The sequence below is a fragment of the Vulpes vulpes genome, chromosome 8 (assembly GCF_048418805.1).
Source record: "Vulpes vulpes isolate BD-2025 chromosome 8, VulVul3, whole genome shotgun sequence".
In the NCBI taxonomy this organism is placed as follows: domain Eukaryota; kingdom Metazoa; phylum Chordata; class Mammalia; order Carnivora; family Canidae; genus Vulpes; species Vulpes vulpes.
Window position 1 is genome coordinate 51297983 of NC_132787.1, and position 27920 is coordinate 51325902.

The 27920-nt window shown below is 45.6% G+C and overlaps 1 protein-coding gene across 3 annotated transcripts in view; it reads right to left on the bottom strand.

Annotated features, from left to right (window-relative positions):
• Window positions 1–3712: 3712 nt before the first annotated feature.
• TUFT1 (tuftelin 1) overlaps window positions 3713–27920 on the bottom strand; it is a 47165-nt gene continuing 22957 nt past the window's right edge. For 2 of the 3 annotated variants that reach the window (XM_072766513.1, XM_072766514.1), the window contains 12 exons: window positions 26063–26137; window positions 25559–25660; window positions 19811–19879; window positions 18929–19018; window positions 17037–17102; window positions 14102–14215; window positions 10419–10547; window positions 9716–9810; window positions 7755–7860; window positions 6798–6881; window positions 5845–5945; window positions 3713–5296 (listed from right to left, as the gene is read on the bottom strand). In XM_072766513.1, the coding sequence (XP_072622614.1) occupies window positions 5230–5296; window positions 5845–5945; window positions 6798–6881; window positions 7755–7860; window positions 9716–9810; window positions 10419–10547; window positions 14102–14215; window positions 17037–17102; window positions 18929–19018; window positions 19811–19879; window positions 25559–25660; window positions 26063–26137 (1098 nt within the window). In that variant the 3' untranslated portion in view covers window positions 3713–5229. The remainder of the gene's footprint in view (window positions 5297–5844; window positions 5946–6797; window positions 6882–7754; window positions 7861–9715; window positions 9811–10418; window positions 10548–14101; window positions 14216–17036; window positions 17103–18928; window positions 19019–19810; window positions 19880–25558; window positions 25661–26062; window positions 26138–27920) is intronic. The other variant, XM_025983067.2, reaches the window with a different exon arrangement.

Genomic DNA, 27920 nt, shown 5'->3' on the forward strand with positions numbered 1-27920 from the left:
GAGGGGAGGGCCTGGAAATGGAATTAAAAACTGACCATGCCTATTTGAGAAAGCTTTCAAAAACCCCCAATAGTATAGGGTTCCAAGAACTTTCAGGCTGCCAAACACTCGGAGAGTGATGCACTCCAACTCCATGGGGACAAAGGCTTCTGCACTTGGGACCTTCCCAGACCACACCCTAGGTATCTCTCTCTTCACCTGGCTGTTCATCTGTATCTTTTATCATGTCCTGTGATAAACTGGAAACTTAAATGTTTCCCTGAGTTCTGTGATCCACTCTAGCAAATTCATCGAAGCTAACGAGGGGGTTGTGGGAACTTCCAGTTTGCAGCCAAGTCAGACAGAAGTTGTAGGTACCTGGGGGACCTGCTACTTGTGACTGGCATCTGCCGTGGGGGGCAGCCTTGTGGACTGAGCCCTTATCCTGAGGGACAGGATGGACACGTGTTTCCAGGCAAATCATGTCAGAATGGAGTTAAATTGCAAGACACCCAGCAGGTGTCCTCAGTGGTTTGGTATGGGGGAAAATCCTACACGTTTGGTGACCAGGAGTGTCAGAAGTGAAGTGTCCTGGGAGATCTGGATGGCTCAGCTCACGCGCCCCCCCCCCCGCCCACTCACACACATGTAGATAGACGTAAAATAGGTTGAAGGGTCCCCAGACTCCTGCAGACATAGTACCCAGCATAGTGGGGAGTGGGAGGAAAGGCCTAGGTGTCTATGCAGCACTGAATTGACAGATTAAGTGATGAGGGTGAATGGCTCCATTCCTCCCTAGCTGTCATCTGAGATCCTGTGTTCTACAACTTGGTGACTAACACCTTGTCAGGAAATTAATTATCCCGTCACCATCTACCCTCAGTCCTGTGTCCTGAAAGGCTCCAGAAGAAGAGAAGATTCCAGCAGAAAGGCCACACACATTTCAGAGTTCAAAGAAGTCTCACTGCCAACTCTCTGCACAGGTGGAGCTCGAAATCACTTACCTGTAAAAAACAACTTTGTCTTCAGTCTGGAGAAAGAGGGTCTGGAAGATATTTAGGTCTCCAACTTTGAGATTCAAGACCATGGCGCTTAGAACTGGAGCATGGAAGACAGGACACAGTTTCTCCTTGGGAAGCCAGAGTACTAAATCAAAGCATGGAAAAGAAGCCAACCGCCCTAGGCTAACATCTGTTGTCAGGTCAGAGCCTGAAGAAGCCCGGGCTCTGCCACTTGGCGTTGAGGAACAAAGGAGCCCAGGGATTACTTGAAGCCCCACAAAAAACAGCAACACCTACCGAAGATCTCCTTAAAGCTGCTTCAGAACCCCAAGGGATGCTACCCTTCTCGTCAATTAAGTTGTTTTAAGCTGTATCTTATCAGAGCATCTTTCCAAGGTAAATCTTGGAACACTTCATGGTGAAAGATTCTTTTGAATAGAGATGAAGATGCACAAATCACCTTTGGGCTTTAGAAATTTAGTTTAGTTTTTTTTTTTTTTTTTTTTTTTTTTAGAAATTTAGTTTTTTAAAAAAGTTGCGGTGGGACGCCTTGGTGGCTCAGCAGTCGAGTGTCTGCCTTTGGCTCAGGGTGTGATCCCCGGGTCCTGGGATCAAGTCCTGTATCCAGCTCCCTGTAGGGAGCCTACTTCTCCCTCTGCCTGTGTCTCTGCCTCTCTCGTGAATAAATAAAATCTTTAAAAAAAAATAAAATAAAATTTTAAAGTTGGGCGGCGGGCAGCCCCGGTGGCGCAGCGATTTAGCGCCACCTGCAGCCCGGGCGTGATCCTGGAGACCCTGGATCGTGTCCCACATCGGGCTCTCTGTATGATGCCTGCTTCTCCCTTTGCCTGTGTCTCTGCCTGTATCTCTGTCTCTATGAATAAATAAAATAAAAATCTTAAAAAAAAAATAAAGTTGGGCGGCAGGTCCACGCGGGGTGCGCGGACAGAGGGGGGACAAAAAAAAAAAAAAGAAAGTTTTAAAGTTGCCATGGGTGGGGGGATGCATTAAATAGGTGATGAGCACTGGGTGTTGTATGGAAGTGCTGAATCACTGAATTGTACACTTGAAACGAATACCACACCATATATTAACTGGAATTTAAATAAAAATGAAAATAAGTAAAAATTTTAAAAGTTGCCATGCACCTCTTGGGGACATGCCATGTCCCTCTCTCAGGCCTTTTCTATTTGCAGAAGGGGACATGTGAAGAGATACAGGAATAGGGGCTCTTGCTCAGAAAGCAAGGAGTGCTCCTGCAAGCTGCTTTTCCCACGTTGGGGCCAATGCACCAGATCTGCAGGAAGCTGGCTGCTGACAGTTGCGTGTCCGGGCAGCTCTCAGCATCCAGCTCAAAGAAACAGACCTTGATGGCAAAGGTCCCAGGCAAGCAGATTCAATCTTCCGTCCACAAAATACTCAAGCAGCGCAGAAGAATTGGCTTACCAGTGACCTAACACAGGTAATAAACAGGTTGCTGAAATCAGGAGCAGCTTGCTCACCTCGCCCTTCCTCAGGCTCTGGGCTTTATCACCCTCCTCCTGTCGCTGCTCTCCATAGAAAAGGTATAAATAAACCACCTTTCTGACTACTTCCTCTTCCCATAGACCCTCCTTAGCCCCTGGAGCAAGTCCCTGCTGCTTTACATGGTGATACAACCAAACTGTGGTAAATGTCCAGCAGAGGCATATTTTGGTTCAAGGACTCTCAGAACTCCAGTTCTGGTCTCCAGACCACTTCATCTCCTCCAGTCTGAGTCTCTGCTCACCCCACCAAGCCCTCAAGGCCAGGGTTGAGAGCCTCCCTTTCCAGTATGGCAGTACACTCACTCCTGCCTTCCAGCCTTGCAAGTCTTGGCGCCACAGGCAACCCCACCCTGCTTCCACCCTCTTCATACTCTGTGAAAAGCACAGTCTATATAGGCCCATGCCAATCAAGACTGTAAAAGAAGAGAACAGAACCTTGGGCAGTTAGAAGACACAATCAGGTCTGGAATGGAAGGTCTCCATCCAATGCATTCTGAAACCTGGGGTGTGAATCAGCTAATGAGCAGAAGAGGGGAAAAAAGTCCTAAGTGAAAAATTTCCATTCTCTGCATTGAAGGAGAAAGGGGAGCTAGGAGGAAGTGGCCAGGGATAAAAAGGCTGCATTTCTAGTTCCTTTGGTCTAGAAAGGATTCACGTAAATTTGGCTATGCCCCAGGGGGCTGCAGTCAACTGCATTCTTGGCAGAAAGAAAGAAAAAGATCAGTGGACTAATTGAACGGTGCTCAGAGAAAGCCAAACAGGAAACCCTTAACCGGCTCCTGTCAGCATTTCCAGAGTGCTTGTCGTTTCTGCAAAGGATATGGAGTGGCTCTACTTCCTCCTGTGCTGCCTGGTGAATTTCTAAGCAGTCAAAGGACCTCTGCTGTGACCAATTCCTCCAGTGAGGAGCACTCACACTGGCCAGGCATAGGGCGCACAGGCCACCACCCCAGACAAGTTCAAAGTTAGGGACTATCTCCTACAATGAAGAAGACTCAGACCACAAAGCTGAGCTGCTTAAGAGGGACATTCTAACTCCTCTGAATGCCACAAAGTCCTGTGGTTCGGGTGTCTGGTCCACACCTTCCAGATGCAGACAGCCAGGTGGCCATCTTCAACGGGCACTAAAATCATGTTCTTTCATCCTCCCAGAAAAGTTGGGGGTGGTGGGAGGTGGGGTGGGGGAACAGGCCAGCAGTGCAAAGAGACACATTAATAATTTTATTAAGTTTGCCATACAAAGAATATGCCATGGGAAAAAAACATCAGAACCAGAGGGCCTATCAAAATCATCTGGTCTGATCCCCTCATTTTACAGATGAGGAATGTGGGTGAGGAACGCCAGAACAGCATTCTGGACAGTGCCAGCATGTCAGCCCCGTCCTGATACATGACACACAGAGATCAGGCTTCTAGGTTTTGAGCCAAGTAGAACCTGAAGACTTGATCCATGTTTACTCTGAATGTTTCTGTGCCCCACAATACCACATTCTGATGGTTATCTCCTTCTGGAGGCTGCAGGAAGAGCCCTAAGGAAAACACAATGAGTGTCAGGGTCACTCAGAGCCAGGAACACAGAGTGATTGTGGAGCAGAGGGTGCAGAGGGTTTAGGGGAAGAATTCAATCACTCCCCCCAAAGAGTCCTGATCACCCCTCTCCCCCAGACAACATACAGTCAGACTCCAAAGCCTCAGGGTAAATATGCTTGCCCTCCTGAGGGTCAGATCAGGTTTGGAGGAGGAAGGAAGAGAAGCAGGTAGAAGAAAAAGAAAAAGGTTTACTTCCATTGGGAACACATTTTTCTCAGCATGGAGCAAATCCAAACACCACAAGAGAAGGCTGTAAGACTCTGGTATTAAATCAATTGTGGGATGTATGGAAAAGCACCAATAATTTAGTAAAATAAATACAATCAGAGTTTCATAAAGATTGATATAACCCAGCGAAAACAGTTTTTAGGCTCTTGAGCAAGAAGACTGAGGTGTATCTTGCACTCACTGCATCTTAGGAGGAAACCTAAAAAGATGTTGGGAGCCTTCCCAGCAGAGAGAAGTCACACACGACTATCCTTGGCCCTACAGTATCTGTCCACTAAGAGCTACTCCTGGAATGTACATTTCCTTCTCCCAGGAAGACCAGGCTGGCCAGTCAAAGCTGAGGCTCACTGACTTGGCCCAGGCCATGACAGGTCCCCCATGTCAATCTGTAGGCCTGGGTGGCAGGGCTGAGGGCGGAGCAAGTAGAAAAACAAACAATGTGTGACTAAGAACTGATCTGTGTTTGTAGAGGGAACTTCATTCCCCCGGGACACCCTCCCAGTGTGGTGGACATCGGTGCCTCTGGCTTTTAGGGGGAGGCAAATATTGTCACCTCTCCTGACCCAGAGAGGGGGTGGGTTCGGAGGCAGCTGACCCCAGGCTACAAGAGAAGGGAGGCTCCACTACAGAGAAAAACAGGAACGAGAAAATAAGGATATTGCCCTGGCTCTTGCTGGTGGGTTCACGTCCTCCCAAGGGCTGTAGCGACCAGGAGCTGTTCATCCTCTGTCGGCCCAGCATCCCAGGGACAGGAGTTTGGAAACAGCAGGACGCATGAACCACAAGCCCTCAGCGTAGCCAGGGACTAGTCAGGAAGTCAAAGTCGGGGAAACGGCCTACAGGGGTGTTGGGCTTCTCCACAGGTGAGAGGCGGCGGCAGCAGCAGCAGTGTTCGGCTCCTTCGCTCATGTTTCCACCACTCGGATGAGAGGCATGGGCTTACTCGGACTGGGGGGCTTGGATATCCTCCCACTGAAAGAGAGTCAGAAGCAGCAAGTGCGGCCTGTCGCCCACCCTGCACACAGTCCCCTCTCCCACGGGTGCCCCCCTCAGCATCCTCTCTGGCGCAGCACCTGCTGCCAACGTCTGAGTGAAGATTGGGGGAGGGAGGAACAGGGATGGTGACAACACAGAGCAGTGAAACAGCTGAGAAGTGGGCAAAGCTGGGATTCTTGTTTTTTTCCCAAAGGCTGGGACCTTTCTGTCAATCTCTTAGAAACAAAAGGCCCCCCTCTGGAAATACACACTTGTTACACCTTTGTAATTTTTGCAAACCATTTCAGAGGGCCCAGACTCATCTAGAGGCTGCTCGTGGGCCTCCTTGGGGTTGTGCTGTCAGGCTTTACTCTGACCTGGTTAGAGAATGGCTCAGATGGAGAACAGGTCAGACGAGACGCTGGAGCCTAAGTGGGATTTACAGGAGCCTTGTCCTGGCCTCAGCACTAAAGGTCTCCTGCCCATGGTTCTGTGCCTCTTCCATCATTCCTCACCTAGGCCCCAGCACCCACATGCCTGCTCACCTGCCCAGGTTCTCGGTCTTGGTCCAGGTCTGGGTGCTAAAGTGGCCATGACTGATTTGCTTTTCTATCAGGTGTTCCATCCGGTCATGCATCTCTAAGTTCTGTAATACAAGTTGTGGAGGCAGGGGTGGCCATTTGCTGGCTAGCCATTTGTGACATTGCACTAGCTCACTTGGGCTCTCTGCCTCTGTTTGTGCCACTGTCACTGCCACCCCTACCATGCATGCCACGGCCAGGGTGCCCTCTGCCCTCATCCCTCGTCTTCACACCACTCTGGATCATCCTCTTCCTCTGGTTGCCACTCCTGCTCTCCTTCCCTCAAGGACTGAGTACAATACTGATCGTTCCCTGCTGTCCTCCCCAGCTTCTGGGAAAGGCGGAGGGTAGACTAAGAACTTATGAGCTGGTATGCCTGGGTGGCTCAGCAGTTGAGTGTCTGCCTTTGGCTTAGTGTATGATCCTGGGGTCCCAAGATCGAGTCCCACATCAGGCTCCCTGCATAGAGCCTCCTTCTCCCTCTGCCTATGCCTCTGCCTCTGTGTGTGTGTGTCTCTCATGAATAAATAAATAAAATCTTTAAAAAAAAAAAAAAAGAACTCATGAGCTGGTCAAAAACACCTTAGCTGTGGAGAAGACAAGACCACTCCTCCAGAATGCCTCCTCCTCACAGCCAGCTCCATTGGCACCTCCTCTGCTAAGCTTGTGGCACATGGCTCACATGGTGACAATGTGCCACTTCAGGGTGGGGACAGATTTTATCACTGTGACTCCCTGAAGGTTTTCAGACAACACTGACTCAGCTGAACTGAACAGCAACAATCATCCCAGATCCTCACTTCTAAGCAGCAGGCACACAGGACAAAGACGCCTCTGGAAACTCTCCCTCCCTATGTCTATGTAGAGTTCTGTCTTTGAGATCCTGCTCCCTTCCCAGGGCTGCCCAGTGTACAGACCTCTGCTTCCAGGTAGGCGATTTTCTCCTTAAGCTCCTGGATGGTGGTGTCCTTTGACTGGACCACAGCTTTTGAATTCTGGAGCTACAAAGATGTGGGAGACGATGGGGTTCATTTTGAAATGACTCAGTACACACTCATCGAACCTTGCCCTGCTGCTGTGGAGCCAGCAGAGACATAAGGCAGACTTTTGCACCTCCCACATAACTTGCTTAGGCTTTTCCATAGTAGCCTCATTTCGGTCAATACTGAGCTCCTGATTATCCCAGGTGTGAGGGGAGGCTGTGAGAAGACCACCCAGATGATCCCCGGGAAGTACAAATTATTTATTCATTTAGTAAATATTTGTTGACTTTTCCCTCTGCCTATGTCTCTGCCTCTCTCTCTCTCTCATGAAAAGAAAAATATTTGTTGAGTGTTTACTATGTAACAAACTCTGTTCTAGACTCTGGGAAACAGTAGTGAACCAAACAGAAAAATCCTAGCTCTCATGGAGGACATGCAGCAAATACGCCTTCCCAGCTAAGGGATTTTAAGTTCTCAAAACAATGCTGCAAAATGGCATATCCTGAGTATGTTACCCTAAAGCTCAGATGGGGTACAGTAGAAAATCTGCTGTGAGGTACAAAGGTTGATAATCTGTACACAGGTATGGGAGTTTACTGTGACTTAATTATACATTTACCAGCGCTCTTCAAAGTATAAGAGAGACTAACTCCCATCAGAAAACAGAAGGCAAATGAGTAACACCATAGGAGAAAGATGGGAGAAAGGCTAATTCTAATCACTCAAACCTAGTAATTGGTAGCCGTAAGTGTTTTCATATAAGAAAATAAGCCATGCTCTCTGGGGGAATGAACAGCAAAAGCATGGACTTGACAGGAAAACAGGGCCAGGCTCCTTGTGGTGGCTTCCCAAGAGGGCAACCGAAGCCGGGTAAGACCTGACTCTGCTTACCTGCTCTATCATCTGCCGGACTTTCCGCTGCTGGCTCTTAAGCATGTCATCCAAGTGGTGGATCTTCTCCCGTAACCCAGCCACTTCCTTCTCCAGGTTGGCAGCCCTGGGGATTAAGATCAGAAAGCTGAGGCAGTCATGGGATAGAGACTTGGGCCTGGGGGCTTCCAGGAACTGGGTTCCCTCTGCCTGGTCCCCCAGCGGTCTGCCGTGAGGAGGAGGTACTTGGGACACTTTGGAAGAGCACAGGGGAAGCATCCCTAGAGATCCACTCGTCTGAACAAGGAAACTGAAGCCCAGAGAGGTAAGAATGGATAAATTATTTTGGAAAGCTCTAGAAGGTACAACTAGAACCAACAGGTAGATGTCCAAGGAAGCAGTCCTAATGCTAACACAGGATAGACTTTCCCAGCATTAAAGCTGTCAGAAAGTAGACTGCCTCATGTGTGATGAGCTCCTCATTCCTGGAAAGATTAAAGTGGGAGCTGGGAGTATAGATACCCAATGCCATCGAGCTGTTGGAAAGGACTCTGTGTCAAGAGGGAGGTAATATTTAAGGATCCTTAGAGCTTCTTCACACGAGTATGTTCCTAAGTCTCCTGGGATTCCCAGACACTCCTATGTCCTCTGCATTTTCTAAACTGGGCCAAGCTCCCCAGAGGTCTGGCGACTAGGCAGAGGGTCCAGAAGTTCAGACCTCTGAAGCACTGCTGGTACCCATCACTCTTCGCTCCTATGTGAGGAAGCAGACAGGTGCCAGTGCCAGAGGGAGGGCAGTGCTCCCGGTGAGGGTGGGGGCCAGGCACAATGCAATCTGAGCCCCAACATCCTCCCCAAGCCTCAAACAGTCTAGGAGTCCACCCTCAGCTCTCCAGTGCCCTACTGCTCAGCCTCCTTTTATTTAGAAAATTAACATTTTTTGATGCATGGCTGTCACTTGCCATTCCCATGCCTCTGTTTTGGGTTATCTGGGTCTTTTTTGTTTCTCCTGCTGCTTCCTCTCCTGCCCATGAGCACCAAGACTGAGAAAGAGAGTGCTGAGTAATTTAAAACAATTCTGAAATGTTGCTGAGCCCAAAAGGAGGCTACAATAAAATGTCTGCATTTCCCATGCCTAGACTGAGGTTATTGGAAAGGAGAGAAGATGCCGCCCCACCAACTGTGCAGTCTTAGAATGCCTTAGAAGGCCCTCCAGGTGACATCTGTTGAACTTAAAAAGATCCAACTTACACTGTGGAGAGCAGGCCCAACATGCTGCTGTTAACTTTGATTTATGATTTGAGATCTTATTTATTAATCGTCAACAGCAGAAAGAATTTCCAAATTCTTAAAGGTCCAACACGGCCTACTGCTCTTTGTTTCACTGATTTCTGATCAGAGGGAATCTGTAAAAACCATGGAGAGGAAGGGATCCCAGGGATCCCCTGCAGGCCACTGCTGCCAGCTGGTTCTCAGTTCAAGCAGCTTCAGCGACAGGAAGTTCAGAATCTCTTCATGAAGCTACTCGTATTTTTCGAAGCATGACTTGTGAGGAAGTTATCTGATTTACCCTCAAGTAATTTACAGCCGGTCTTTGTTTGGGGGAAGGAAACTGTGGTGCAGTAATACCACATCCACATCCAATGTGACAACCTGAGGAGAGTCATGTGCCACAACGGCTAGGACTTCACCAGCTCCCCCTTGACCTTGGCTCCGACACCACGCAAGCCTTTCCTTTAGGCACCTACTCCCTGGAAGACAACTCCCCAGAGATGGCAGCCTCCCCAACAGTATCTCCCCGGGGCAGGCGGGGCCCCACCCTGCGTAGCCACACTGTGAGTCAGAGCTGGAAGATCTGACATCAGCACCAGTTTCTTCCCCAGGCCTGGCCACCTGGAGCTGCAGGCTGCTGGCCCGCCCTCCCTTGCACACACCGCAGCTTCTGGCAGCTTCTGGCAGCTTCTGGCGAAGAGGGCCCTTACTTCTCTCGCTCTGCCTGGCAGTCAGTGTTCTCGATCCGAAGTTCCTCCAGGGCTTTTTCCCCTTCCCTAACCTTCACCAGTAAGGCCTGATGCTCCTGGATGGGCCAAAGGGAAGAGAATCTAGAATAAGGAGGTGATGACAGTTTCTGTGTTTGGGGTGACAGACACCTGAGGGCTGGGGCTCAACCTCTACTGGGCCTGGGACAGCTTCCAAAGAGCAGCAGGCCAAGCTGGTTTGATGGGGCGCCCTCCCCTGGCAGGGAGAACCCTTCCCACCCTCAGCACACAGAAACTTCCCAGCCTCACCCAGCTATCCGGACAGCTTGGCCGTGCCTTATCCAGGACCACCTGCCGGCTATGGCTGCTGGTCCCCGGAAGCCACGTCCAGAGGCTCCTTAAGAGTTCGTTTTTTAAGAACACCCTTCAGAAGCCCATAGAGGGCAGGTGTACAAGAACTCAAATGAAATGCAAATGGATTCCAACTCTAATTAGCATGGGCTGAGCTTAGCTGAGAGAAAGACCCCTCATTCCTTAAAGGCTAAAAGGTTCTCGAAGGCATTTGCTGAGGAATCTGTGATGTTTTCCTGGAGCTGCTCAGAAGAGCAGACGACGGGGGTCTCAGTCAATCTCAGGACCACCACTGGTTCCAATTGGCCCCCACCCGCCAGGAGTTAGGCCCTAAAGGCAGGACTCCAACAATTACCGCCTGCATGCCTAGCAAGCGCTTCTGGAGCTCTCCGACATCTGCCTCCTTCCGCTCCACTCTGTCCTCCGCTCTCTGAAGGGCCACTTGACTCTGTTCTGCTTCTCTCTGGTACCGGCTGAGTGTGACCTAAGACAGGATGGGGATACGTGAAGGGGGTGGAGGGGAAAGAGCAAATCTGGATAAAAACCTTAGGGAAGACCCCAGGGCCCTGTGCGCAGTGATGGGAGAGGGGAAGCCACCCTCTCTTTCTCATTCACAGTTCTAGGATGACTTGGGAAACGAGCAGGTATCTCCATTTCCAGGCTTCACTGGCACATAGCTGATCAAGCTCTACTTTTTTTTTTTTAATTTTTAAAAAGATTTATTTATTTATCTGAGAGAGAATGAGGGGGTGTGGGGAAGGGCAGAAGGAGAGGGAGAGAAAGTCTTAAGCAGACTTTGCCCTGAGCACAGAGCCAGACATGGGGCTCGATCTCACGACCCTGAGATCACACCTGAGCTAAAATCAAGAGTCAGACACTTAACCAACTACACCCCAGGTCCCCTGATCTTTACCTTAGAGGTTTACCTTAGAGTGACACCTGGAACCCATAAGCACCTTCCAGAGGGCAGACTTCTTCAACAATCCCCACCCCCCACCTAGTCAGCCAGTGCTACCCAAGCTGAGGGTTGGGTGTGGCTTTCCTACAAATGCAAATGCAAAGAATCCAGGGGAGCACATCTCCACATCCTTCCTTCTGAGTTGCCACTCTTCCTCACCCTCACAGCAAGCAATTCTGCAGCCTGCATATAAAGGCCAAAATGGCATCTGGAAGGGCAACCATGCACCAGGAAGAACTGCTCTTTAACAAAGACAACAACCCAATTTGGGAGGGACAGAAGCAGAATTTCTGAATGAAAACTTAAGGAAGAACTTGCCTTCCTTCCCTTCCTCCCATATGCCAACTTCAGGTCTCAGCTTGAGATATCTTTTCTTCCAGAAGTCTCTATGCCAGTGAGGAGTCCTTCCATTGTGTGTCCTCCCCTCTTAGAGCACCAAGTGGATCTTGCCCAGTCACTTGTGTGCACTCCCCTGTAGGTCACCAGCAGGGACCTTGAGTACCATTCCATTTCCAGAGCTTGGCACAGTCCTAGCACACAGTTACTGCTCGATAACATCACAAATGGAATTGGTCTTCATCTAGTCCAATCTTTCATTTTCACAACTAAAGATCAACTGATCTCCCCAAGGTACACAGCTGGGGAATAACAGAGCCAATGCTGGAACACAGTGACCTCATCATCCATTTCAATTCTTCCCAGCTACCCTACACTGACTCCCCAGTCAGTTACTAAAAAAGAAGCCACGTGGGGCACCTGCATGGCTTAGTGGTTGAGCATCTGCCTTTGGCTCAGGTCATGATCCTGGAGTCCTGAGATCGAGTCCCACATCAGACTCCCTGTGTGGAGCCTGCTTCTCCCTCTGCCTTTGTCTCTGCCTCTCTCATGAATAAATAAATAAAATCTTAAATTAAAAAAAAAAAAGACGAAGAAGAAGAAGCCACATAACCTCCCCAAAGCCCATGCAACCCCAGGAGAACAGAACACCAAAGTAGACAGTCTGACTCCTCCCAAAGTCAGAATCACAGAAGGGAAAGCAAAGCACAGGATGATGTGTGATGGGACATGTCCATGCTACACACCAGCCCTGTCCAGAGCAAACTCTCCACAAACCCTTCCTGACAACAAACTGCTGCTCACAGAACAGAAAACCCATGCTTACTGGAAGGTGGTTTTCTCAGTAATTGACAATCTTGCCCTTGCTATCCCCTGGTTCAGAAAAGTAGATCAGAGAGTCTAATTCACTAGCAAAGACAGAAAAGCCTCCAAAGGTCCCATATTAGCCTGGAACAGGTCAGCCCCATGGACAAGAACATAAAAACAAAACCTCTCATTTCTGTACATAATACTGCACCCAGGTTGATGTGTACTCAGCACAGCGTTATCGGGCCATGGGCTGATCCTCACACTCAGCTGTAGGATCACAAAGGAAAAAAACATACTCCTCTGTCACATCTGTCCTGCTGTTCCAATCAGCACTGCCCTGAAGGAACCTCTTCATCATAAGAGGGTGTGTGTCAACCTACTCCAAAAGTGGAAATAACTCAAGAGGTACCTCTTATTGCAGGCAGGTGCTACTTACCAACGGGAGCCCCTGCTAAGAAACCGTGGGCAGGTAGCACAGCTGTCAGGGATCCCCTGGCCTCAGGCTTTGACTCTGGACCCTTTTGTTCAAGCACTGAAACCCAGAGCTAGCAGACACCTCCATGTATGGCCCAAACCGACAAGTGATTCATAAGGCCTCTCAAGATAGAAATTTCTCTCCAACATTCACAGTCTGGTCAGTGCTACAGCCTCAACCTCCCCTTCCTACTCTTGTATACCAAGAAGGTAGGGAACAGCTGGTCACCAAAATGACACATAGTCAACCCAATTATCCATGCTGTGGAATCTGAAGCACATGAAGCAAACTCCTTCACTGCACAGCCACTTTGTTCTGAGACCAAACTCATCTCAGTATCATGCTAAGTCCAGACTATTTAGGATGGGAAAACCCACTTAACTAAATTGATCACTAAGAAAAATACAGGGTATCTTCTATTTCCAAAATCCTTCAGAGTAACATACTTACACATCTTACCTCACTCAATTCTGTAAGGTATACTTAAAATGATTCATTTTTACATAATCTGGACCTGATACTTATGTTAAATTACTTGCTCAAATAAATGATCATCTCTAAAGGCAATTGATTATCCCTGTGCCTTCTTCCTCCCCTCCATATCCCTCTCAGAAATTCTCTTTCTCAATCCTAGGGAAGAGAGGCATTCAGTCTTCTTCACCAGCTCCTGGCATGCCTGGACAGGGCACATCCTATCATCACATATTTATGACACAGAAATATTTCACATGTGGATGAACAATAATGGATAAGAGATGGTTAACCTCACACAGAAGCCTAGTGTTTGCCCAGTGTACCTCATTTTATACTCAATTTTCTGGCAAGATGAAGACCTCACACACTTTTTAATAATGGGGAGTTTCCACTATTTACAGACTTTGGTGCTTTTTTAATCTTTCATAATAATTTAGTATTACTTTTGTAATAAGTGAAATACTCATTCAAGATCACAGAGCTCTGCATAGTAAAGTCAAAACTAGACTTAAAGTCCTCTGACTCCATGGACACAGATCTTTCTACAACCACACTGGTCCATCCTCTCATCCCATCCACACTTAAGAGGTGCCCACCTTACGACAGGCATTATGTCAGACATGGGGATGCAGGGTGACCCTGACAGCGACAGTCCCTGCCTGCATGGTGCCTAGAGCCCAGTAATTTTTACTGTGGTACTCAGAGAAATGATTCGAATTACCTGCTATCCTAGACCAGCACCACCACTCAACTTCAGTAGAGAACCAAGTGCCAACCTTTAAACTATGGGCTAGCCTTCAACAGCAAAAAATATAAATGTCCAGGAATGCAAAAAAGCAGATGGGAAGGTGCCCAGGCCTCAAAGCCTAGCTGTTCCAGTGGATGGCACACAGCCAGAAAGACATGAAGTCCATGAAAAGTCACTGGCACCTGTATCCAGCAGCCCAACACTTGGGGTACCTTCTCTTTGAATCCCAAATCTCACCTCAAAAGCCACACGGTCTGACTGGTGCTGCCGCTCAGCCTCCTGCAGCTTGACCAGCAGGTCCTGCACGGTCTTCCTCAAGCTCTTGACATCTTCGTTTATACAGCCGTCGACCTATAACCAGAGAAGGGAAGAGAAGCTGAAGGCACGGTGCTTGTGTAAGAGAAGGTCCGCCACCACATATGCTTGCACCCTCTTGTCCAGACCACTCTCACATCACTCAGGGGGAGAGTCAGTCTTATACACCCAGGAGCTCTGAGTTATTCACACGAAATCACTCTCTTCATATCCTAAGGAACTCAGCTAGCCTCAAATCATCTGATGATTTTAGAAGACACTCAGTAATCTTTATACAGGTGTCAACTGATTAGCAGGTATGCTTATGCCATCCTCACATATATGTCCTGCTTCCATAGATTAGAGTGTTCTGAGAGCAGGGACGTGTTCTCCTTTAGACCATAGTGCCCCCAGGGCAGGGGTTATGCCATATGCACCATGAGAGGTGCATCCCCAGGCACACCTTTGGTCTTCCTTGCATCTAGCACAAAGATTAGCATATAAAGGGTTACTGACGGGACAGGCAGGTTTAGAGCAAAAGCACCCAATGAGTCCAGGAATCTGATTTGATGTGAGAAAAGGTGTCCTCATTGAGGTTACAGTGAGTCTCTCCCCAGACACACCCAACCGTGGGCTGGTGGTTAGCGCTGAGCTGGCATGTGGGGTCTTGCCCCCATGCCACACAGGCATCAGGCGTTTCAGTTACCAGCTCCCAGCGGGTCTGACTGAAACATCTCTCCCTGTCTTGCACATTAGGAAGCACGGAACTTTCAACTGGGAGGCAGACAACAGGGTCTCGGCGGCTGTGCAATCACTAAGCCCAGCAGGTCTTCATTTCTCTGTGCAGCAGCAAGAAGACTCCTTATCATGCCCTGCCTTATAGGCTGCCTCAAAAATAAGATAATACCCAGCAGGGCTTAGAGCTTCTGAGAAGAAAGAGCTGAATATATAGCACCAGGCACTATTGGAACCTGTTGCCAGCAGCATATTTGCCAAATATGGGTGATTCAGAAGGAGGGGAAAAAAATCCAAATTGCAAGTTTACCATGAATGGCTAGAACTACAACATGCCAAAATCTAGCCATCAGGATGTTATCCGGTCAACTCGCCCTAAGCTTATCGGTACCTAAGCTGCTGGGCAGTGAGAATGACTGAAAAGGCTCCTGGAGCATTACTACCATGTGCTTATTTCAAATGGTGCTCTTATAAAACTTGTTTAATGACATGGAAAAGTTTCATGTTAAAATATGAAGAGAAAAAAAGTTATAAAACTATACACATTGGAGTTAGAAACACACTAGGTTTAGGCATAGCAATGTGGCTAGATCCTAAGAACATGGTGTTGGGTAAAAAGGGAAACATGGAAATATAGCACAAATCCATTATGAAAACTGAAAACATAATAGGCATATTTAAATCATACATTGAATATATTAGAATGTATACCTTTTGGCTGGGGAGGGGAGGAGCAAAAAAAAAAAAAAAACCCTAAAAAATGTTAAAGGCCTTTATGACATGAGATGATAATATGCCTTGAACAGATGGGTAGATCTGATTCAGCCCTACACTGAAGGGCCAGAAAAAAACCAATCCAAAAACAAAACAAAACAAACCCCAGTCAAACAAAAAAAAAACAAACAGAAAGAAATACTATATACAGTTTAATCTTGCTATTGAAATACTATTTGCATTTTAAACTGTGGTTTTTCTCTGGGTGGATCTGAGTGACATTTTTTTTTCTTCTCTCACTTTTCTGTGTTTCTGAATTTCATAAATTTTCTACAATAACATATCTTATTACATAATCACAAAAAATGGACTGCCCAGGTGGCTCAGTGATTGAGCATCTGCCTTCAGCTCAGGGCGTGATCGCGGGGTCCTGGGATGAGTCCCACATCGGGCTCCCTGCATGGAGCCTGATTCTCCCTCTGCCTCTGTCTCTGCCTCTCTCTGTGTTTCTCATGAATAAATAAATAAAATCTTAATAAAAAAAAAAACAAAATAAATCTTAATAAAAATAACAAAAAATATAACAAATGCTTTTTTTTTTTTTAAACAAGTATAGCCATGTTTATTTGTTAATTATACTGCAATAAAGCTGGGGGAAATTTTTTTCAAAAAGGACAGCCACAATGAGCACTGGGTAATGCATAGGATTGTTGAATCACCTAAAACTAATATAACACTATATGTTAACTATGCTGGAATTAAAAATAAAATAAAAAAAAAATAAACAAACAAATAAGCACAGCCATGGAAAGAAATACTACTATGTCATTATTCAAAAGAATGAGGGAGGTGCCCGGGTGGCTCAGTGGGTTGAGCAGCTGCCTTTGGCTCAGGCCCTGATCCCAGGGTCCTGGGACTGAGCCCCACTTGGGGTTCCTTGCTGCTCAGCAGCGAGTTTGCTTCTCCCTCTCCATCCCCCTGCCAGTTCCTTCAATAAATAAATAAAATGTAATAAAAGTTGCATGTTGTACCCACTGAGCCAGCAGTCTGTATCTCAGATCAACTAAATTACAATCTCTAATTGCTTCTCGGCCTTTTGGCTAAGATCATGTGAAATTACAATCTCTAGGGCTGGCACAGGCTTGTCTCCTTTAAAGCTGCCAGGGCCATTCCAGTAGACAGCAAAGGCTAAGAGCCCTGCTCTAAAAGGATCCACCCACTTCAATCTGTTAACAGTGGACCCTTCAAAGGAGTGGAATTGAGGAAGGAGAATTTCCGGTTTGTGTGTTTCTCCATTGTTTGAATTTTTATAGCAAACATTACTCTTATATTTACGGAGCAAGAAAGAGCAATAACAAAGGGATCATAGAGGAGGATATCCTGCTTCCTGGTTATGAAGTAGTCAACTACTATTCCCCCTGTTACCTACCTCAGGTGCGCTGCTATACAGGGTCGTGGGGCCTGGATTTAATCCATTTGGCTTTTCTAACACCACCTGTTCAAAGAAAAGTAAAATGTTGTTAAAACTGCCCAAACAACCAACTTCAAAATGTTAATCTCCTAAGATCTCAAATCTTAGACAGAATAAAAGAAAGAGGCGAGGGACACCTGGGTGGTTCAGTGGTTGAGCGTCTGCCTTTGGCTCAGGTCACGATCCCGGGGTCCTGGGATTGAATCCTGCATTGGGCTCCCCACAGGGAGCCTGGTTTTCCTGCTGCCTGTGTCTCTGCCTTTCTCTGTGTGTCTCTCATGAATAAATAAGGAAAGAAAAGAAAAGAAAGAAAAGAAAGAGAAGAGAAGAGAAGAGAAGAGAAAAGAGAAGAGAAGAGAAGAGAAGAGAAGAGAAGAGAAGAGAAGAGAAGAGAAGAAAGAGAAAAGAGAAAAAGAAAAAGAAAGGAAGAGAAAGAAAGAAAGAAGAAGATAGAGAGGAAGGGGAAGTAAAGGAGGAAAAGGGGAAGGAATAAGGAAGAAAGAAGAAGAAAGAAAGAAGAAAAGGAATAAAGGAAGGCAGGAAGGAAGAAAGGCCAGAAGGGGAAAAAAGACTTTGAGTGCTCTGTGGAAAACCGAGAGGGGAGGGAGTAGAGAAGCATGTGTGTGGCCTTAAAAGGGAATACTCCGGCTTTGTAGGGAGGATGAAGGGAACCTCAGCCAAAAACCTTTCTACAGACTGGAGATCATGCAGGCTGCCTGCCACCAACAAAGAATCTCCCTTCCCTCTCAGGGATCCTGGGGTTTGATGAAGCAAAAAGCAAAAGGTGAAGTGGCCTTTGCAGCAATCCTTTATAGCCCATAGCTTGATGTGATGAAATGACTGCTGGTCTGTGCAAACAAGGGCCCCGGACTTCTGGGTCAGTCTCAGAGCATATCAGGTTGTCTGGTCACTTGAGAAGGCATCTCCCAGCAGCCAGATGTGAGCGTAGCCATGAAAGCCCTACCTTGGATCACAGCAGAATGAAGTAGGGGGCATGACCACATAAGCCACAGGCATGCTCACACCAAGGAGGAGCCTTGCTGCCACCAGCTGTACAGTCATCGTTTCACTCAGGAGGATGAGGGTGGGGGCTACTGGAGAGAGACTCCCCAACTCCCCAAATCAAATGCAGAGGAAGGAGATATAACTCAGAATCTAAAGAAGGATGAGGGTCAAACAGAAGAGATGGTTCTGTTCTCCTAAGGGCACTTCTAGCCTCCAACTTTAGAAAAACTGAAATACAGGATCCCAGAATCATCCATCCATCTTAAAAAGACCCTTCAATAAGTTCAATATGACATTTACTGATGACCTTCTGCATCCTATGTCCTGTGCCAAGTGTGGGGATACAGAGACAGCAGTGGAGGTGAACCCTACCCTTGAGGAGCTTCTGGTGCCAGATAGAGACAGCTATGCACACAAACAGACAAAATTTCAATTCATACCACAGGTGTCACCCCAATTAAGCAGGATTGACTTATGAGAAGTTTGCATTTATAGGTAATTGTTTGCTTTATAAGACTCTGGATTGCAAAAACTTTGATCCCATAATCCTCACAGAGAAGAGGTTTTGCCAATAACTTAATGGAATTTTATTTACATAAATTCTATTTTTATACACTGTTTTCAAAACAGGTATACTTATACAGAGGCTGATACGTGTAAACGCAGGTGTCCATCTACTGGAAAGCATTAGTAACGTTGTGAGTGCTCTGAGAAGCCAACATTGCCTGTGTTCTCTCCTTTACTGGCACTGATGTGAGATTCGGCATCTGCTGTGTGACCAGCAAATGGGACTGCCCAGCACAGCCTCTTCCTTGTGGACCCAACCATTGACGATTTCCTATTACCTGTAGTTCCTGTCCATGGAGAGAAGCGCCTAGATCTCTGTCAAGCTTGCTACTTATGTCCTCCTGGAGCTTCTGCAGGCAATTCTGGGCCTGGGAGAGGAGGGCAAGAAGCTTTAGCTTTGGGATAAGGAAAGAGAGCACGCACCAACTCACCCACTATGGCCTGTCCCTGACCCATACTCCTGTGAGCCAGGTACTGGCCTTAGCACTGGCTGGGGGAAGGAGGGACCCCAGGCAAATGGGGCTGCAGCACAGTCCCTCCTACACAAACAGGAAACAAAGCCTACATGAAGGAAACCAAAACCCTGTGCTGCTGGAGGCAACATTCTTGTTGCAGAGACACAAAAAGCAAATGAGTGAAACAAACATGTAATATGGTACATGATGACAAGTGCCTAGGTGCCAATAGGAGTCATGGTGAGGGTCAGGAAAAGCTGAGGAAAAGAGGTTGGCAGTTTAGAGAGGATGGCTAGGGTACAGTGCTAGGCACATAGTAGTTAAATATTTGTTGATTAATGGAAGGGTCACAAATGATACTTGACTCAAGGGGGTGGCATGGTGGTGGTTTCTGTATGAAGGAAGCTGATGGGAGAGAACCAGATCCCACAAGGCCAGGGTGCCTTGGTGGCTCATTCTGTTAAGTGTCTGCCTTCTGCTCAGGTCATGATCCCAGGGTTCTGGAATAGAGTCCTGCATTGTGCTCCCTGTTCAATTGGGGAGTCTACTTCTTCCTCCCCTTCCCCATATGCTTCTCCCACCATCCCCACCAATGGTACTCTCTCAAATAAATAAATACAAAAAAAAAAAAAAAAAAAAGATGGGAGCCAAAAAACTGAGAGGTTCCCACAAGGGAGGGGTCCCCACCCCCTGGATATACTGTACCTCACTCTTCAGTTGGTTGACATTCTTCTCGTGAACCATCTTATCTCCAGACCTCCCCTTCAGGTACACCTGCAATAAGGGAAACAAGACTCTTTAGTTAAGGAAACTCTTGGGAGGGCACCTGGGTGGCTCAGTGATTGAGCATCTGCATTTGGCTCAGGTCATGATCTGGAGGCGGGGATGCCTGGGATCAGTCCCGTATAAGGCTCCCTGCTGGGAGCCTGCCTCTCCCTCTACCTATGTCTCTGCCTCCCTCTCTGAGTCTCTTATGAATAAATAAAATCTTTCAAAAAAGAAAAAAAAAGGAACCTCCTGGGAAGTTAATTCCTCATGGGCAGGCTCCTACACTGCTGGTGGGAAGGTAAATTGTTACTGCCTTTCTGCTTGGCAATTTGATGATTCAAATCAGGAAGCTTAGAGCTGTAATTACTCTTTGACCTATCAAACCTACTTCTGGAAATTTATCCTAATGAGATAAACTGGCATAGCCAAACTGGCATAAACACTCATATATATACGTAAATTTGTACAAAGGAGGTTGTAAAAAGATTTACACATTTTTCTCTATACATTCTTGAATCTTTTATAATTAAGAAAATATTTAATACCTGTATTATAAAACACATATGCAATTTAGTAACATATGTTCAGCAAAATACTGTTTATGATTGCAAAAATGGAAATAGGCACAATGGCCCACAATGAGGGATTACTTAAATTGTGGTACATCATAATAGAATACTATGCAGCCATTAGAATACCAGACACTGGGCAGCCCGGGTGGCTCAGTGGGTTAGCACCGCCTTCAGCCCAGGGTATGATCCTGGAGACCCAGGATCGAGTCCCACATCGGGCTCCCTGCATGGAGCCTGCTTCTCCCTCTGCCTGTGTCTCTGCCTCCCTCTCTCTCTCTCTTTCTCTCTCTATGTGTCGCTCATGAATAAATAAATAAAATCTTAAAAAAAAAAAAAAGAATACCAGACACTTACATTTATAGACACAGAAGATGTTATAAACCTACATTAAATCATTAAAGTGTTTTGGGGGGGGGGGGGAGCGAGCAAATTGTAGAATACAGTGTATATAATAGTATATAAAACAATTTAATTTTTGAAAAAATACAAATATAAAAATGTCTGAGAGGATACCCAATAAAGTAGTAATAATGATTACATCAGTAGAATTATGGGGTAGTTTTGCTTTCTTTAAGGGCCATGCAATGACTTTGAATAAGAAAAAGAAATTAATTAAAGGCATCCAGATTGAAAAGAAAGAGGAAAAACTTATCTCCATTTGCAGATGAAGTGATCATGTATATAGAATACTGTAAGGAATCTACTAAAAAACTATCAGAGGTTGTAGCAAGGTTGTAGGATATAAGATCAATATACAAAAAATAATTGTATTTCTATACACTACCAAGGAACAATCGGAAATGAAATTTAAAAACAATTCTACTTATGAGAGCAACAAAAAGAAAAAAATACTACATGGATGGAACTGGAGGGTATTATGCTAAGCGAAATAAAAGATAAAAGTCAGCGATTTTGTCAGAGAAAGACAAATATCATAATTTCACTCTTATGTGGAATTTAAGAAATAAAACAGATGAACATAGAGAAGGAAAAATAAGATAAAAACAGAGAGGGGAGGAGCAGGAGCGCCTGAGTGGCTCAGTGGATTAAGCTTCCCCCTTCAGCTCAGGTCATGATCCCAGGGGTCCTGGGATGAAGCCCCAGCATATGGCTCCCTGCTCCACAGGGAGCCTGCTTCTCCCTCTTCCTCTGCCTGCCACTCCCCCTGCTTGTTCTCTCTCTCTTGCTCTCTTTATAAAATCTTTAAAAAAAAGGGGATCCCTGGGTGGCGCAGCGGTTTGGCGCCTGCCTTTGGCCCGGGGCGCGATCCTGGAGACCCGGGATCGAATCCCACATTGGGCTCCCGGTGCATGGAGCCTGCTTCTTCCTCTGCCTGTGTCTCTGCCTCTCTCTCTCTCTCCTCTCTCTGTGACTATCATAAATTTAAAAAAAAAAAAAAATCTTTAAAAAAAAAACAAAAAACAAAAACAGAGGAAGGCAAACCACAAGAGACTCTAGACTCTAGGAAACAAACTGAAGGTTGCTGGAGGGGAGGTGGGTAGGGGGATGGGGTAACAGGGTGATGGGAATTCAGAGGGCACAGAATGTAATGAGCACTGAGTGTTCTATGCAACTAAATTCTACACCTGAACTAATAATATACTATATGTTAACTGAATTGAATTTAAAATAAAAATTTAAAAAGAAAAAAAATACTTAGAAATGAATTTAACAAAGTTCAAGACCTATATTCTGAAAATTATAGACACTGTTGAAAAAAAAAAAAGGAGGCCTAAAAAAATGAACAAACATCCCATTTTCATGGATTGGAAAACTTGATATTGTTAAAATGGTGTTACTCCCCAAACTGATCTACAGTTTCAACGTAATTCCTATCACAATCCAAGCTGGCTTCCTTGCAGAAATTGACAAACTGATCTTAAAATGCATATGGAAATACAAAGGACTCTGAATAGGTAAAAGGATCCTGAAAAATAACAATATTATAAATATTAAGAAAATGTTAACAAAAATAACAATTACAGTGATCAAGACAGTGTGGAACTGACATAAGGAGAGACAAATAAATCAATGGAATACAATTGAGAGTCCAGAACAATAATACAATAATAATACACTAAACTGATTTTTGACAGGATGCCAAGACAATTCAATGGGGTAAGAACAGTCTTTTCAACAAAAGATGCTGGCATAAATGGATATCTACATGGAAAAGAATGAAACTGGAGCTCTTCCTTATACCATATACAAAAATCAACCTAAAATGGATCACAGACCTATTTGTAAGAGTTAAAACTATAATTCTTTGAGTATAGGAATAAATCATTGTGACGTTGGTTATGCAAAACCTTCTCAGACATCACACCGAAAGCACAATGAAAGAAAAAAATATATAAATTGGATTTAATCAAATTAAAAACTTTTGTTTCAAAGGATATCATTAAGAAAGTAAAAAAAACAAAACACAGAGTGGGAAAATTTTTAAAAAATATTTCCAAGTCGGGATCCCTGGGTGGCGCAGCGGTTTGGCGCCTGCCTTTGGCCCAGGGCGCGATCCTGGAGACCCGGGATCGAATCCCACATCGGGCTCCCAGTGCATGGAGCCTGCTTCTCCCTCTGCCTGTGTCTCTGCCTCTCTCTCTCTCTCTGTGTGACTATCATAAATAAATAAAAAATTTAAAAAAAAATATTTCCAAGTCATATATCTTGGTAAGGGTCTAGTTAGTATCCAGGATATATAAGGAACTCTCATATCTTGAAAATTAAAACACAAATAACTTCTTTTAACAAAAATGACAATGTTTTATTTATAATATTCATACATCCAAACTTTTTGCTAAATTCAATTAATCACCAAGAGTAATCCTTTTGGACTATTCGTTGCTATTTTAAAATTCAAATATAGCAAAGGTAACACCATGAAGAAAGTGTAGTCAGTTATCACTTGTACCTAACATATAAACACTTTAAACACAATTGAATTTTTATTTATTTTTAAAGATTTTATTTATCTATCAGAGAGAAACAGAGCATAAGCAGGGGGAGGGGCAGGGGGAGAAGCAGACTCCCCACTGATCAGGGAGCCCAATGCAGAATGATGCAGAACTTGATCCCAGTACCCTAGGATCATAACCTGAGCCAAAGACAGACACCCAAGCAACTGAGCCACCCGGTGCCCCTAAACACAACTGAACTTTTTTATTTAAAGATTTTATTTATTTATCCATGGGAGATACAGAAAGAGAGGCAGAGACATACGCAGAGGGAGAAACAGGCTCCCTGCAGGGAGCCTGATGTGGGACTCCATCCGGGATTCTGGGATCATGCCCTGAACTGAAGGCAGACGCTCAACTGCTAAGCCACCCAGGTGTCCCCACAACTGAATTTTTATTTATTTATTTATTTATTTATTTATTTATTTATTTATTTATTTTATTTATTTATTTATTTATGATAGTCACACACAGAGAGAGAGAGGCAGAGACACAGGCAGAGGGAGAAGCAGGCTCCATGCACCGGGAGCCCGACGTGGGATTTGATCCCGGGTTTCCAGGATTGCACTCTAGGCCAAAGGCAGGCGCAAACCACTGCGCCACCCAGGGATCCCCCCACAACTGAATTTTTAAATGGGCAAAGGATTTGGATAAATATTTCTCCAAAGAAGATATGCAAATAGACAATATCCATATGAAAGCATGTAATCAGGGAAATGCAAGTGAAAACTACAAGATATGGCTTCACATGCAATAGGATGGCTATAATCAAAGACTGATGATAACAAGTGTTGGTAAGGCTATAAAGAAATTGGAACCCTCCTATGTTGCTGGTGGGAGTATAAAATGGAACAAATGTTTTGAGAAAAAGTCTGGTAGTTCCTCAAAGCCTTAAATATAGTTACCAAATGACCTATCAATTCCACTCCTAGGCATATACCAAGAAAACTGAAAACATATGTTCACACAAAAACTGGCACTTGAATATTCATAGCAGCAATATTCATAATAGCTAGACAGGGATCCCTGGGTGGCGCAGCGGTTTGGCGCCTGCCTTTGGCCCAGGGCGCGATCCTGGAGACCCGGGATCGAGTCCCACGTCGGGCTCCCGGTGCATGGAGCCTGCTTCTCCCTCTGCCTGTGTCTCTGCCTCTCTCTCTCTCTCTCTCTGTGTGACTATCATAAATAAATAAAAATTAAAAAAAAAAAATAATAGCTAGACAGTGGAAACAACTTAAATGTTCATCAATTGACGAGTGAGTAAAAACACGTGATAGATCCATTAAAGGGAATGTTATTTAAACACTGAAAGGATTAAGTACATATGCTATAACATGGCTGGATCCTGAAATTATTATGCTAAGTGAAAGAAGCCAGACACAAAGGCCACATATTATATGGTTCCATTTATGTGAGAGGTCTAGAAGAGGCAAATCCATAGACAGAGAATAGCTTGGTGATTGCCAGGAAAAGGAAGGAGTGACTGAAATGTTCTGGAATTAACAGTGGTAATAATTGCCACTTGTTCACAAGTCTGTGAACATACTAAAAACCACTGAATTGTACACTTTCACTGAATCGATTGTATGGTATGTGAATTATATCTCAAAGAGCTGCTTTTAAAAAAGAAATAACAAAAATTGTTTTATTAAAAAAAAAAAATAGTGGGACGCTTGTGTGGCTCAATGGTTTAGGCATCTGCCTTTGGCTTAGGGCGTGATCCCAGGGTCCAGGGATCAAGTTCCGCATCAGGCTCCCTGCATGAAGCTTGCTTCTCCCTCTGCCTGTGTTTCTACCTCTCTCTGTGTGTCTCTCTCATGAATAAATAAAATTTTTATTAAAAAAAAAAATAGTAAGTTCCACAAATACACTTCCCACTTGTCTTGACAATTTCCAGCAGCTAAATTTGGATAGTGGGATAGGCACCTAAAAAGGTCATCCCATCCATCCTCACACCAAGGGCTGGGTTGCACCAAAGTCACTACACACTGACTGTGGTCTCCTGGTGTTAATTAAGATCTTTCCAGGAAATTCCCAGGAACTAGTGTTACAGGTCTGGTTCCTCCTACTCAAACCCTGTGGCAAAGCCAGCTGCTCCCTCTCACATGCCTGCAAGGGGAAAGAGGAGAGAGGGAAGAGTGGAGGTAAACTAAGCTTACCTTAATGATTTCCTCATGTCCATCATTGGACTCCACCAGTTCTGAGGCCAGGGAATGACTGGTTGAATGGCCAGACACCATGGCATAGGTCTTCCTGCCCACCTGCCAGAGAGAGAGAAGGAGAAAGAGAGAGAAATGGCTCAGAAATCATGACAAGCCCAGAATTTCTGCCCCTTGACCAATGCAGAATACCTGCTCCTCAAAAGATTTAACGGGTTAGTCTGATTTTCCCCTCCAAAAATTCATTTCCAGAACCTCTACCAGAAGCTACACAACAGCAACACTGGATGGGGAAAATTAGCAGAAATTGCAGGTTAGTTTTACTTTTAGTGGGGTCTCCGCATCCCCCAAAGCAGTGCACAATGCTGACGTCAGGTGGTACATCTGAAAGGAGGTGATCCTGCACAGCAGCAAAGATGGCTCTCGGCAGCACTGGCATGAGAGGTCAGCAGCGAAGGAGAACTGGCTGAGGGAGAGGCCTCACCCCACCAGAAACCTTGATACCTTCTGGGCTAAGTGTTCAAGTTCATCTCCTGTCAGTTCACTCTGTAGAGTCAGCCTGAGAATGTCCACGCTGCCCTAATAATGACAAGGACAGCAACAATCACCCCTTACCTTCACAGTCCACTCCTGGTACAGGTACACTTCTGCCAGCCCTGCGGAATGGGTCTTGTTATCACCACTTAACAGACAAGAAAAGCTGAAGTCTGGAGAGGTGACATTAGCTTGCCTAACAGCAGTCACTCCTGGGTGGTAGGATGTCCCTGGGGCCTCTGACAGTACTCTCTATACCACAGCAGAGCCTACACAGGATGCCGCTCCACGTAGCTCCAGAGGCCCTCAGATTCCAAGAAGCACAGTGTGTGGATTCCTGTTTCCCCAGCCCTGAAGAAGGCACTACCAATCCAGGATTCCTGCACCTGACAGCCAGTCAGGAAGCTACTGATGCACTTCACAAGACTTAAACTATGATAGGTATCCTTCCCGAACCAAACTATACGACAGTAGCCACATCTTCTGTGACACTTCCATACATCCAGTGGGAAACAACCTGTCCTCTCCCTGAGCTCCCTCAGTATAATGGGGCCTCTCGTGGCACCTGCCTCTTAGTTCTTCAATGTTCCATGAGGAACTGCTCCCTCTGTTAACTCCTTGTGGGCTGCTATCTGCCATAGTCCCTCACACAGGTATTTTCTGAATGCATATGATGTTCTAAGACATCTAAGTCTAGAGAACATTATACAAGAAAGAAGAGGAAATGATTTCAAAATAGCCAGAGTAGCTGCTCTTTTCCCCCAGGACACAGAATATGCATTTTTGTTAAAACACGTCTCTCTACCTGGAGACAGCTGGGGAAAGAAAGCTGGGACATCCCTCAGGCAAAATAAAGGCGTTGTCAGCTAATGAAGATCAAGTCTGGCTTATTGTATAAAGCCAGGCACTCTAATTGAAAGAGCACAGACAATAGGCCAGACGGGGGCCTCTGAGGGGTCATCTCACCCACACCTGTTGTCAGAATCTCCAAGGGACAGGAGAAAGTGGGGAACTTGCAAAATATACTCAAAGAAATAATGGCTGAAAACTTTCCAAATTTTACAAAAGACATAAACCCACAAATTCAAGTTGCTGGGAAAATCCCAAATGGGATGAACCCCCAAATCATGCCAAGATACGTCATAATTAAACTTCTGATAACTAAAGACAAGGAAAAACTCTTCTCAAGTCCGAGAAAAAATAGACACTTTACTTATAAGAGGAAAACAGTGAATAAACAGATTTTTTTTTATCAGAAACCAACGCCAGGAGAAAATAGCATACTACTTTTCAGTACTGAAAAAAATCTCATAATCAAGAATCCTATGACCAAAAAACTCTCTTTCAGGAATGAGGGAAGAAATCAAGATGTGGAGGCCGAGAAAAATTAAGGCCATCCCACCTAAAGTTTAGCATTAGCACAAGAACAGCCATCTTAGGCCCCTGTGAATAAGAGCTGAACTTTACGGGAAAAATGTCCTCAATGTCCTCGGCAGGGAATCCCATATCAGAAAGACAACAGAGCCCACATCTATGGTAGAAAGTCCCATATTAGAAAGAGAACAGAGCTCAATGCCCTTGAAAGCCCCATATCAGAATGTAAACAGAACGTGAGAAATTCCTCCACCCCTTCTGAAAATCCCCTAGACCAGCCTATAAAAAACCCAGCTGTAACCCACTTCGGGGCCCAAGTCCCTGCTCCGCTGTGTCGGGTATACTTGGACCCAAGCTCGAGCTTGCTAATAAACCCTCATGCGCTTGCATCGGTGTCACCTCCTTGGTGGTTTCTCGGATTCGCAATCTTGGGCACAACAAAGATGTTCCCAGG